This window comes from Pteropus medius, unplaced genomic scaffold (genome assembly GCF_902729225.1).
Source record: "Pteropus medius unplaced genomic scaffold, Ma_sr-lr_union100, whole genome shotgun sequence".
Classification (NCBI taxonomy): domain Eukaryota; kingdom Metazoa; phylum Chordata; class Mammalia; order Chiroptera; family Pteropodidae; genus Pteropus; species Pteropus medius.
Window position 1 is genome coordinate 40960502 of NW_024351730.1, and position 13975 is coordinate 40974476.

The 13975-nt window shown below is 32.7% G+C and overlaps 1 protein-coding gene across 1 annotated transcript in view; it reads right to left on the bottom strand.

Moving 5' to 3' along the window:
• The window catches only part of STPG2 (sperm tail PG-rich repeat containing 2), a 464008-nt gene that overhangs the window by 350307 nt on the left and 99726 nt on the right, over positions 1–13975 (bottom strand). Inside the window, exon 11 of the mRNA XM_039845754.1 lies at positions 6000–6092. Coding sequence (XP_039701688.1) covers positions 6000–6092 — 93 coding nt within the window. The remainder of the gene's footprint in view (positions 1–5999; positions 6093–13975) is intronic.

Sequence of the window (13975 nt, forward strand, 5' to 3'; positions counted from 1 at the left end):
TGTAAACTATTTCATCTTCCCTCTTCTCTTCCTCCTCTTTATTTTTTAAAAGTTTTATAATAAGAAATTAACACTATATGATTTAGTATTTAGGTAACAATTAAAAACTACAAATCAATAATTTATAACAATATTTCTGTAATAAAATATTTAAATGAACTATGACTAAATTTGCCAGAGAAGAGGACAATCACTGTTGGAAACTTGTATCTCTCATGTTGGAGAGTGAGAAAACTGTTATACAAAGGATAGTTGTACTGTATTAGGCAGAATATAGTTGTCTGGAAAATGATGTGGAAGTTTGAATATAAGTAGAAAGATTCATATGGATACTAAGTAGTCAAAGGGGTGAAATGTACCAGATTTTAAACTATTGTCTCAGCTCCAAACCTGGGAATCTGCAAACCATATTTGTGTTTTGTCAGATGGCTCTTTGTTGGGCTCAGCCAACAGAAGGTGCTATAGGGTATATGAAGGGCTGGTGGATGAAGGGATTTCTTGCGATGGATCTGCTTCTTCATTGGAGAAGCAGCAGCAACTTCCCATAGTCGCAACGGAATCTAGTTTGTTTTTCCAACATCCTTCTGCTTTAGTTTTTTATGTCACTCTGTACCCTCTCAGACTTTACAGCATGAGTACCTCTTTCCATTATCTCACTTCTTTATACTCCTTTCATCTCTGGCCTTTTCTCCTTCGCTTCTTCTCTATTTTTCTACTAGTGCCATTTTAACTTACATAAACCTGTTAGGCTTTTCATATTTCTTCCCTGCATACTTGCGATTATGATACTAATATAAATGTTACTTAGTAACTACATTTTTAAGTTATATGATGGAAAAATGCCTTTTCCCTTATATGCTTGTAATAATACAATGGAACTATCATTTGTCCCTGAAAATGCCAACAGAAGAATCATTAGTACATACTTTTGAGTAATAATGACCAGATACTCAAAAGTTTAATATTCTGAATTGCTCAAAATATGTCTGTATTAATCATGTCAGTGAGATCAGATTTCTGTAAATGAATCTAGCATTGCAGCCTTTATCAGTGGAGATAATTTTGAAAGATATGAATTCCTAAACATTTAAATATACTGAAACAAGGTTTACTCCTTATGAATATGTGCATCCAAGTAAGATAATTAGACATTCGAAGTCAATTTCTAAATGCCGTGTTGCATCAGTCATAAATTTATTATAAGGAGGTTTTAATAGTCTTTACGCCATCACTATATCACAAGTAGGGTTGCATATGTAGTCATGGTGGCATCAAGGACTTAAATGATGGAGTCAATCATCTCCACATCACTTTTAACATTTTCTCTTTTAATCCCCATATGAGCTACAAAACAATGAATGACTGGTTGACATAGAATATAGGAATCAGATTAGGATGAATGCCACAAATGTAGCATACTTTAATTCTCAGAGATTAGGTAAATTTTGAGTCATTTTGCTGTTGTTCATTTTAAATGAACTTGGCACCTTCAAAGTTAAGATAGGGACAGACTTCATTCTCAAAACACATGAAAGTATAAAATTTTTTTAGAAACCAGAATAAAGAAAAAATCATTTCTTTGTGAAATTATTTACTTCCGAGATTTATGTAGGGCAATCAAAAATAACTAATCTAAAACTGCAAAACTGCATTCTTCTCACAATCTGTCTAAGTACTGACAGGCAATCACACCCACTCAGTAAACAGGCTACTAGAATCTGGCTTATCACAGTGTTTCTTGCTCAGCAGTTGCCTTCACCATTCTTTCTCTGCTTTGATGAAGATGGATTCCAGCAGCACTTGTTCTTGCTGTTGGCATATCAAACCCATTTTCTGAACTAATCAAGTTATACAATTAAATATGTCTCGGTTTCCTCATTTTTAAAGATAACCATAATTATAGCACTCAAATAAGTTAATATACAGTTAGAATGGTCCCCAGCATAGAACAAGCACTATGTAAGCATTAGCTCTTATTTTTATTAGTAAAATTAATTCAAGTAATATCTATGACAGACAGGTGTTTTGTGTGTGTGTGTTTTTGTTTTTTGGTTTTTGGTTTTTTTTTTTAACAATTCATCTCATTAAAGAACAGTAAAATGTAACAGATTCTCAGGGGTGCTTCCCCTAGTACACATTCAAAACTAAAAAGTTCAACACCAACAATCTTCCTTAAGTCCTCTGGTGAGTGGGAAGGGTAGATTTATTTGCATTTCACTTTTAACCTGCATATTTTGCTCTTTGGAGTTTTAACTGTATTAATGAATTTACTTTGAGAGTATCCATTATGAGAGAGTCTTAGGCTTTGTTTCATCCACTGGAGGCCTCTGAGGCTATAAAGAAAACTCAAAGTCATCTGGTTTGCCAAATGTCCTCAAGTTAAAAGTTAGCTTCAGTGTTCTATCTGCTGCTCTGGGTTCTTCTTTAATTTAGCCTTTAGCCTGTGTACTCCTTATTTCTTTCTAATTCTTAGAAGAATCCATGAATATGCTTTGTTTTATTTTATTTAGAATTTTGGCTGTTGGCAGAGAATGAGTCAGTCCAGGTACCAGTACATCATAATGACATTCCAAAAGCATATTCATCATTAACTCATGAGTACTATTTTTATTTTTATTTTAAAATAATATCGTCACAGCATAAATAATCAAACATATTCAAGTCTAAAATAAACAGTAAAATTATCCTCTTTGACCTCTCCCTGGTTCTATTCCCGGAAATACAGTTGACCCTTGAACAACATGCGGGTTACAGGCACTGACCCCTCCTTGCAATAGGAAATCCACATATAAGTTTGACTCCCCAAAAACTTAGTTGTCCTGGGAAGGAGGATCAGGGGGCTATTGGTTCCAAATTTGCCAGTGCTCAAGTTCCCTATAAAAAATGGCATAAATCAATGCATACAATAGATCTCTGTATCCATGGACCCCAAACCAGGAATTGAAAACAGTACATGTATTCATTTAAAAAATCTGAGTACGAGTAGGCCCCTGCAGTTCAAACCAATGTTGGTCAAGAATCAACTGTAATTCCTTTTCATGGTAATTGTGGGGTTTTTTAGGGTTGCTTTGTTTTTGGATTTACCATTATAAATTTAATATAAGGTCTTAAATCTAATTTCTCAATTTTTTGAAAACATCTGTTCACTCTGCACTATGAAATAAACAATTGGCACATTTGAATGCCTCGTGACTTTTCTAAAAACTAAAATAATAGTTTTATTATTTTATTATTGATATTAAAGTTTCTAATATTTATATTTTATATTATAATTAAGTCCTCTGTAATTTGTATAGATGGATTTAAAATTGATCAATAATATTAAACAGGACTAGAATATCATAATTATTGAACCAACTAGTGTGGCCAAACACATAGAGAAATGAAATTCTGTCACCAAACCCCTGACTCTTGAAGAATGTCCCAAGCGTGAGCTAAAAATGCCTTCTTTATTAATTTGTTTCCACTCTTCCTTACTTCACTCAGGAAATAATCAATTTCTATTCTTCTCTAGGTTTATATCACCTTTCTCTTATTTCCCTTTTTTCATTTTGCTGGAACATCTTCACATATGTGGATGTAGAGGTATTAAACTTTCCAACCTCTTCCATGTCGGAAAATTATTTTCTTGATTCACTTAATTGAAATTTTGGGTAGAGGCAGAATTCTATGTCCAAAATTATTTTCTCTCAGAAATTTGAGAAAATATTATTCCATCATCTCTTAGCTGTGAAATGTTGCCAGTGCTGCTGACAACAGTTGATATCAGTATGTTTCTCATCCCTTTGTAGGTGACCCAGTTACTTTCCTCTCTGGAACTTTCTAGGCTATTTTCTTTATATGTTTTATAAATAAAACATATATATGCGTGTGTGTGTGTGTGTGTGTGTGTGTATATATATGTTTTAAAATTCATCCTCCTTGGTATTTTGTTGAGCTCTTTTAATTGAAAATATATGTCTTTATTCAGCTCAGGATAACTTACTGCTTTTTACATCAAATACGCCCAACTACTATCTCAGCATTCTGCTTCTGGAATGCCTAATAAGCAGATGTTTGGCTTGTGTTTTCAATCTCTTTATCTTTTCATATTCAATTAATGCTTATGTTGTACCTTTTTAAAATCATTTCACTGAGAACTTGTAAAAGGAAGGGAGCTGTATACGTGCACTTTGTATATCATCTGAAACAAGAAGTCTGGGTTTTTTAATATTTTTATGTGAAATTCTTATGTAAAATATTGAAAATTAAACTATATTTATTTCTTCAAGATTGCAACATATCCATACGCACAAATTTTAAATATGTATGAGGTAAATTTTCTTATATTTTTATTTGAAGTGAAAATTATAAAATAAATTCTGTTATTTTATAAGATTGACATCAATTTTAATTTGAGATAAATAATTTGGATTTTTCATTAGATACATATTACACACCCACATGTTTGAATGGTATTCTCATTTGCAGAAGGGATTTGAAAACCTAAGTATTCCATGTGACTAATCTATTTTGCTTCAAGGGTAAGCAGAGTCTCACCCAATACTTTGAATTGCAAGTGTTTCGTGACCAAAAAAAAGCCAATACCAAGGAGTTTCCTGATCCAGTTAGAGACAGACTAAATGTAAACTAGGTAAGAGCAGCTGGTAGAGCAACTCATCTTCCTTTAAAGCAGATCCCCACCACTCTTTCCAACTACAAGCATAAAATATAACATAAATATATGCATTCTTATGGGTACTTGCAGAGATTCACATTGTTTTTTCCTAACAGCTATAATATTATGATAGAAATAACTATGAATCTATTCTAAATATTCCTAAGTTTATAAGCTTTATATTGGTAATAAATTACTGATGGTATACTTCACAGTGGATCTTAAGGTGTGTATGACCAAGACATACTTCAGAAACACAACGCTCCTAGAAATTCCTCAAGACAAAGAAATGATCTATTAAAGCAACACATTTATTTAACACTTATGAGAATCTCTTACCTGTCAAGAACACTGCCAGATTAATTTTAAATGCCTTTTAAACTTACAGCTACAAAAAAAAACTGATGCTAATTTGACCCCTCTCTTAGATTCAGTCAACTGATGGATCCAAAAAAAATAAATCCCGTCTTAAATGGCTCTCGCCAAATTAATCTAATTCACAACTAGATTAATTTCACTAGCATTGCATTTGTACTTTATTTAAATTAGTTCATCCTAATCTTGTACCAGTTACTTCATCATTGAAAACATTATAAATCAACTCTTGGTATTGTGCACCTAGTAGAATTATTTCAGAAAGCAAAGCTACTTCTCTGGTTGACTGGCTACATTTTAAAACCTAGTTGATGATCCTGTTTTGCCAATTTGTTATTAAGAATATCTTACAATGATGGTCTAATTTCTATAAAAATTTATTTTAACAATACCTGTACACAGAAGTCTAACTTTTTAACTGTATATTTCACTTCGCTCTTTTAGTAAATTTAATCTGAATGAAATAGTCAAGTATTCATTTTTAAATTTCATCTGCTTTACTTATTTCACTTATTCAGTATTACCTACAAAAATGAATAGTCAGTTAGAAAAATTCATATCAACACAGTTTAAAATGCAGATTAACGGGGATTAAAAAATCATTGAAGGATCTACAGTTTCAAGACAAATTCAAATTGAAAAGAGAAAAAATTTGTACTTATGAGTGACCTGAGCTGAACCTAACATAAGTCTTCCACTCCATATATGATACGAGTTCGGCTTTCCTATATGTCCTAGGAATGAATGCTCTCTAACCCTACAGGAGATGTTCCATGTATGGAATATTCTCTCACAGAACAATGCTGATCTTCTGCTAAGCTTCAAGAATTATGTTGAACTTTGAAAATATGGAAGTATCAGACCAGACAAAGATGTTACAGCAGGATCCCAGGTACCTCCTAATATACTGGTTTTCTCCATGATTCCTAGGTTACAAATAAGTTTAGTTATAGATGAGTCTTCTTACCATATTGGACAGTTTAGAAGTTCTTTTTGTTCTTGACAAGAAAGCAGCATATCGGTTATTCAAGTTAGGTAGTTCATCAGAAATTCTGTGGACCTGTAAATTCCCAAAGGCATGTTAAAAGAAGGGTTGAGAGTAGTATATCATCTATATTTATCAATACAACTGGCACTATAAGTAATAAGTTTGCAATGAAGATCATCGATATTGTCCTGTCATTAAATATAGACATTATTCATATATAAAGGAAAAAGTTAAATGAGATATAGAAGTAAAAGACTAAGTTATGAGATATTAAAATTGAAAAAGATTTGATTATATGAAACTCTAAGAAAGTAAGATGGATTTGCATACATTATTTAAACATAGTAGGGTTGAGTTATTAGCTGTACTCCAATGTCAAATGCAGATATCAATTACTGTTCTCTTTCATAACCAGTAGGTTATAATCTCTATACGATATGAGTATAAGATATTTGGCCAATTATATAGTATGATTTGTTAATATTTAATTATTAATACATGAAATACAAATATAATAATAACTTTTTTAACTGATTAGGTGACAATCCTGGATTAATAAATTTTCTAAGCAAAATAATATACATTCTCATAAATATCATAATTCTTATATGCATTAAAATGGAAATTAATCGTCTAAAGGAAGCTAGTAATCAAAAATTTAATTAGCCATTATATAATCCTTATAATATGATCGTCTTTCCAATTTATCATGCCATTAAACCATCTGTCTTTATTTATTAATTTAAATAGAGCAGTCTATTTTTTAAATACAAAAAGGATGAGAATTTATTTTCCCATTTTTACATACTTCATTGTTTTTATTTCAAAATTCGATATTCATATTTAATACTTCAGAATTTGATATCTAGAAGACATTGTTTTCTTGTTCATTTTTTGAGAAACATTAATCTACTAAAATATACATCCTTCATATACTGTATCTTTGAAACTATGTGCCTTTCTATCCTAAATGCTGAAAATGGTACTTCTCCACTCTTTTCTTCATGATATTATATCATTATTTCTACCTAGTCACTCAAAAGAAAATAGGTTCTATCACTTTCAAAAACAGAAAAATAACAGTCACATCTTAGAAATGTGAAAGTCTTCAAATGTAGAACATCTAAGCCAGTATTATTATTTTGCATGGTTTTATATTTATTGAAACCAAAACATAATTTACTTTTATAATAACTTTATTATTATAATATACATGGTACTAAAAATTATGACAAAGAAGTTCAAAAGCATTTTTCAATTTTTGCTGTTCAAGGGTAAACATTAACAAGTGCAGAAAATAAATTATAAATTGGATGACTTTGGCTTTAGAAGAAGTGAGTAATGTGAAGATGAGCACATTTTTACCAAAATAATTAAAAATAATAAAATCCAAATAAAATATAACAAAATCCTTTCTTTAAAGGCCTCGTGGAGTTGTGTATGCTTCCATCTCTATGAGTTGTCATCACAGACAAGGGGGTCTAAGATTGTGAAGAGGGTAGAACTTCTGAAACGTGAGCTATCAATCTGAAGGTGGTTTATCCCTGGGGGCATTTGCTGATAATAGGCAAGAGAGAAAGAATTTTGGTTTAGACATGACAGAGAGCTATTGTTAAGAAACTGTGAAACAAGCTTGTCATGGTCTTGTTGGGCCAGAATAACAAAACTGTGGATTTGAGGAGCCAAAAAACACATAGTCTGTTTCCCCATCAAGGTGTCTGCAAGAGAATGGGGGACAAGATAATGCTAAAAATCTAAGTAAAAGCTCAAAACACAGAGATATTAAAGATTAGAGTTCAGAATCTGACAGAGAAAGGGGTCTTGAACACACCATGCCCACAGCTTAAATCCCCATAATACCACGCTTTAAAAACTGACCAAACCAGAGCTAAACTGAGCCCTAGAAAAACTGTAATCACCCCAATTCATGATTGGATTAAGGTGATCTCATCTAACTTCTTGCAGATAGAAGTATATAACTTCATTTAGATCCTCTTTGGAAGAATATAACGCCATTTAGAGCCTCTATATTATAAACAATATTTGGCATTCTATTAAAAAATTATGGGGCATGCCAAAAGACAGAAGTGCATGATAAAAAATCAAGAGAAAAAAAAAACAACAAATAATTATAGACAGATAGTCCAGATACTAGAGTTAGCAGATAGGATTTTAAAATAACTGTGAATAATGTGTTAAAGAAAATAGAGGAAAAAATGAAAAAGAATAATTGAAAACATAAAGAATTACTCCAGAATTCTAAATTTGGCCTGCAGCTGAACCCCTCTCAGGACTGTACCACTGGATACCAACTCCACAAAGCTGCACTAGTAAGACTGGGAGATTTAAGAGCTTTGCTTAGTACATAGAAACAGACATGGAAAGGCAGCCAAAACAGGAAGACAAAGAAGCAGAACCCACATGAGAGAACAGAACAGAAATCCAGAAATAATGGAGTCAAGTAATCTAACAGATGCTGAGTTCAAAACACTGGTTACAGGGAGTGAAAAAAATGGCATAGATGATAGAAGCTCTGTTCATCCCTCTGGTGACCAAATCAAAGTTGTGATGGAAACAAGGAGCAAACAGCAAGGAAAAATCACCTGGAATCTAGATGAGCAAGCCACACAACTAGGGAGAAATCTAAGAAATCACTCTGCAACAACAGAAGGTAGGATGGGGCGAGGACGCAAGGCTGCCCAGTCGGGAGCAGTTGAGGGAGACCGAGATAGAGACTGAGGCTGCGGCAACAGCAGCAGCAGATGCCTCTTAAAGGGGCCGTGCCCGCTAGCAGACTTTCGCAGTGATGAACCTGCTTGCTTTGAGCACCAGTGCCGATTCGGCTGCATGCAGAGGGCACCAGGGACTTACAGGGAGACATTGTCAGAGCGAGGGCTGAGGCAAGACTCGCTCTGTACACAAGTGCCAGTGATATCCATTGTTCCTCTGTTGAGCCCTTTCCACTCCCAGTGCACAGACACAACGAAGCCATAGATGTGACGTCACCAAACTGGATAACAGAGGTCGCTCCGCCCAGAGGATTCCCTGAAATCCCACCTACCCCAATCCAGGCCCCACCCAAGCAACATCCAGCTATAGCCTCAGTAAGTCAGGTGCTCCTTGCTGAGCAGCACCTAGACTCACACTGGAGCCAACTGGCCTCGGTTTCTGGTGTGGCCTTTTGAGGCAACTATAAGCACAGCTTCTGTGGATTGCTTGCTGAATCTTAACAGGGGTAGAGGCTAAATTTGGCCTACAGCTGAACCCCTCTAAGGACTGTGCCACTGGACACCTACTTCACAAATCCACACTAATAAGACTGGGAGACTTAGGAGCTTTGCTTAGTACATAGAAACACACGGAAAGGCAGCCAAAATGGGAAGACAAAGAAACAGAAATGATATGACAGAATAGGGACACTAGATTTAGTGGGCTGACCACTTTGTGAGTTATGTAGATTTCTACTCACTATACTATACAATTGAAACTAATATATTATTGTATGCCAACTACAATTGAAAAAAACTCATTAAATTGTACGATGTAAATACAAGCAACTAATTGTCTATTTCAATAAAGCAGAGAAAAAAATCAAAAGAAAAAAATAAATGCAACTGAAAGAAAGATTAATGATTTGTAAAAAACCTCTGTAGAAAATACCTAAACTGAAGCACAAAGATAGAAAAATGAGGCATAATATAGAAAAGTTAAAAAAGATGTCTGAAGCATGGCAAATGGGTAAAACACATATATTTATTAGAAAGACAGGCATAAAAGAATGTGACAGAAGAAATATATGAAGATATACTAGTTGAGACTTATTTAAAACTGATGAAAGACTTCCACCCAGAGAGCCAGAGGTTCTGCAAACCTCAGGCACATAAATATAAAGAAAAGCACATTTTTGACACATCAAAGATAGAGACAAAAAAGAAAGGACAATTGCTTTCAAAGGAGAAACAACAGGTTGTCAAACTATTCCACAGAAATTACAGAAGGCCTAAAACAATGGAATAACATCTTTAAAGTGCTGAAAGAATATTACTACCAACCTAAAAAGAAATTACTGCCAACCTAAAAAAAGTGCTACCAACCTAAAAATCTAAACAAAAAAATAAAATATGACAAAATAAAGACATTTCTAGGTGAAAACTACAATAATTCAACATCAACAGACCTTGACCAGAAGGTACACTAAAGGGTGCTTTTTCAGGCAGAAGACAAATGATTCGAGACGGAAACATGGAAATGCAGAAAGAAAAAGCAGCACAACAGAAACGTTAATGTGTGGGTAAATATAAATAAATACTGACTTTAAAAAAACATAATATTTAAAGACTTTAAAATATATATAAACTTAAAATGTATGACAATAATTAAAACAAAATAAGAGGTAGCAAAATGAAGGTAAAATGTTCTATCTAGGTCAGCATTATTGGAAAAGTGGTAAAAGTAATCTTTTTTATTGGACTGCAAAAAGTAAAGGATATATATTATACTTTTGGTGGCAACCATTAAAAGAATAGAAAACACTGAATAACTTAAATAGTAATGAAGATGAAATAAAATAATATGAAATATTTCATAAATTCAAAAAAGGTAAAGAAAAAATGTTAAAACAAGTGGGCCAATAGAAAATATTAAATAATACAGTTTATATACACATAAATATATTAGTAATCACATTACATATAAATGGATTAATACTGCAGTTAAATGCAAAATTTGTCAGACTGGATTTTAAAAACTTACACTTGTTTAGGATGTATTTTTCATTCCTGATTATAGTTTGTCAAATTTTATGTTAAACTATCAGAGTCTGAGATACACTTATAGGTAGATTTTAATTGACAATAATAACTTATGTGCTAGAAGCTATTTAAAATATTTTACATTGATTCATTTAATATTCACAATAATACTTTGAGATATATTCTATTATGATCTCCATTTCACTATAAAGAGTTCAAATAACTTATACAAGGTCAGTGGCGGCGCAAAAGAATATACTCAAGCACTCTGATACCGGAGATCATGCTCATAATCACTGTGCTATACCATCTCAATATCCTCAGTGGAGAATAAAGAGTATTTACATTGAGGGCTTTAAAAAAAATTCTCACAACTTATAATTTTAATAATTCTTTTTACTCTAAATGTCGAGTTGCTCAAAATAATTAACTTCTACGTTCTAAACAAAATACAACAGGAATATTCTAAAACCTAACATTCATGATAAATTTAAAATATACTTATATTAGCACTTAAAACATGGTTAAAATGGTAATTTTAGTGTTATGTTTTTTACCACATTAAAATTCTTTAAACTGGATTTTAAAAATACTTATATCAGACTGACTGAACTATAAAAGTTAAAGAAAAGACACATGTCAAAGGTTAATGACAGAAAAAAACTCAAAAGTCTAGAAATCTAGAAAATCTAGCAATCTAGAAAAATGAAGATGTTTTAGAGTGTGTATAGGCATGTTAAACTTGTTCTTATTTTAGCACCTCAATAATAATCTGGCTAATTTAACAGAAAATAAAATAAATTGACAGAAAACAGCTGTTTGGAGGAGGCTATTGAATGTACTACTGGGGACTTTGGGAGCAAAAAATAATAGAAGGAAAATGTCTATAAGTTAAAAATATATTGATGTAAGAGCTATGATGGGTCTGAGATTATCACCTACTTCAAGCTAAGAAGTTAACCTGCAAAGAAGTTTACTGATGCTGGCAGAAGACATGAAACTTCTGAGTCAGAGAAAAAGGACCTTACTACCCATGGCATAACAAATAGCATGAGCATCAGCATGCTTGCATCAGTCCTCTGGGCCCTCAAGTCCTAATGAGGGCAAGGCAGATAGAGCAAAATGGAGACCTATCTGTATATGTAATGTGCTTCATTTCAAGACAAAAACCATGAGTTTAAGGAACCTGATTTTTTATAATGAGCAGTAAGCATTCCTGCCCTCTGTTGAGAGAAAGACACTATCTCTGTCTTCCAAAGTTATCTGCTATACAATCATTCTTGAAAAGATAGTCCTAAGCAAAGATGTACAAAAATACAAAGTACCCACAACGAACTGTCTCAATAATGAAAAAGAACAAAAATAAGTTTTTACATAGAAAACAAAGTCCTTTAGGAATGTTTACATAGAAAGCAAATCTCTAAAAAATAAATTCAATAAAAATTATAAAACTGAAAAATAATGTATAAAAATATAAAAATTAATTCCATAAATATAAAGTTTATGAATAATGAAACATAAAAGTAATTCGGGACATCAAATTTCAAAGTGGCTACATGACAACTCCTACCTTTAAATTGTTAAGCATACTTTTTCCTAGTTTGTTTTATTTCATTTTCATTGTTGTTGCCATTTGTCTCATCTTAAAATTGTACTATATATCTTAAAACTGCACTAAAACAATATCTAGTAATTAATTCCACTGAATTGAAATTTGAAACTCTATAGTTTTCAGCTATTGGTCTTCACTGTATGCCTTATGCCACATAGAACTCTTTTCTATATTAGAAAACTTTCCATTTTAAAATCAGATGTCTGGTTTTTTCTTCCTAAGTCTCCAATTCTTTATATAAAACATCTTTATTTCTTTTGAATGTTCTTTATGTGACATGGTTTTAACTTGTGTGCCTTCATCATTCTGATAACCCTCTCCTGAACACATTCCAATTTGTCTAAAGTCCTTTTAAACTAGGGTACCTAAATGCAAAAAAGAAAACAAAACAAGATTCTCCAAGTTGGTATGGCTAACAAGTTCTCTCATTATAGCTACACAATTCTATAGTCCACTCAAAATATATTCGGAGTATTCTAGATACTGGAACTACCAAAATGAAAGGATTTTCTTACATACTGGGGCTAACAATCTAGGAGGGGACAGAGACATGTAATCAAATACAGTGTGATACATGCAACTACTTAAGATAAACAAAATACGTGATAGCAAAAAAGGGGGAATAGTGGTGTGGGAGTAGGGAGAAAATGTGATCAATAACAGATTTCCAAGCAGGGCGACATATGAACAATGTTTTGAAGAACGAACAGGAACAGGAAGAGTACTGGACATATACTATGCCCCATATCATTAGAAAGATTTTAACAAATGATTGAGTGATGATAATGAGTTAATGGAGGGTGAAAAGGCAGTGAGAAAATTATTAAAGGCTGAAAAGGGGGATTTCTCGTTAACTAGTAATGGAATGATTACCAAAAATGTCACGTGCAAATACCAGATTATGAAAAGAGCATTCATTGTCTTTAGATTTAAACTTCTTCCTATACTTGATAGAAGGCACAGAATTTTAGGCAAAGGGGGTTCATTAAAAGGCAGTGCCATAATATGACATGCGTTTTAGTGAGATACAACTTCTAATCATAAAGCCAAATTTGCATCATTTTTTTTCTCAGCTTTACTATATTGTTAACTCACTCCTTAAGTTTTACCCATACGTTGCTGTAAACTATTTCTCCATCAGACTCTTCGGTGGTTGTTTACGTGTATTAGGATGTACTCAACGAAATTTGGGAACTTCTAGGTTTCTTATATACATCATTTCTTCTTCCAGATTAAATAATGGGCAGCTTTCTAGCCTGATAGCTTTATCTAGTGAACAAAGCCCACCAGGGAATAACTCCAGCATTTCAACTTTCTCTATTAGGTGACAAATAGAATTTATCTATTCTTATGTTCAAAATGTTTAGTAACATTAATAATGCTGGTCGTGGGCATAAACCCATGATTCTTCACTATGCATTAGTTAATGCTAAAGACATGAAATACACAGAGGAAGGACAAATCACAAGACAAAGAAAAAATCTGGAGCAATGACAAGCAAGCTAATTTAAGTTATAACTTCTGATATTATTTCTATCTTCTATGGCATCCTTTATGTAATATTGTGTTGAGGAGGACTAGAAACAGGACGA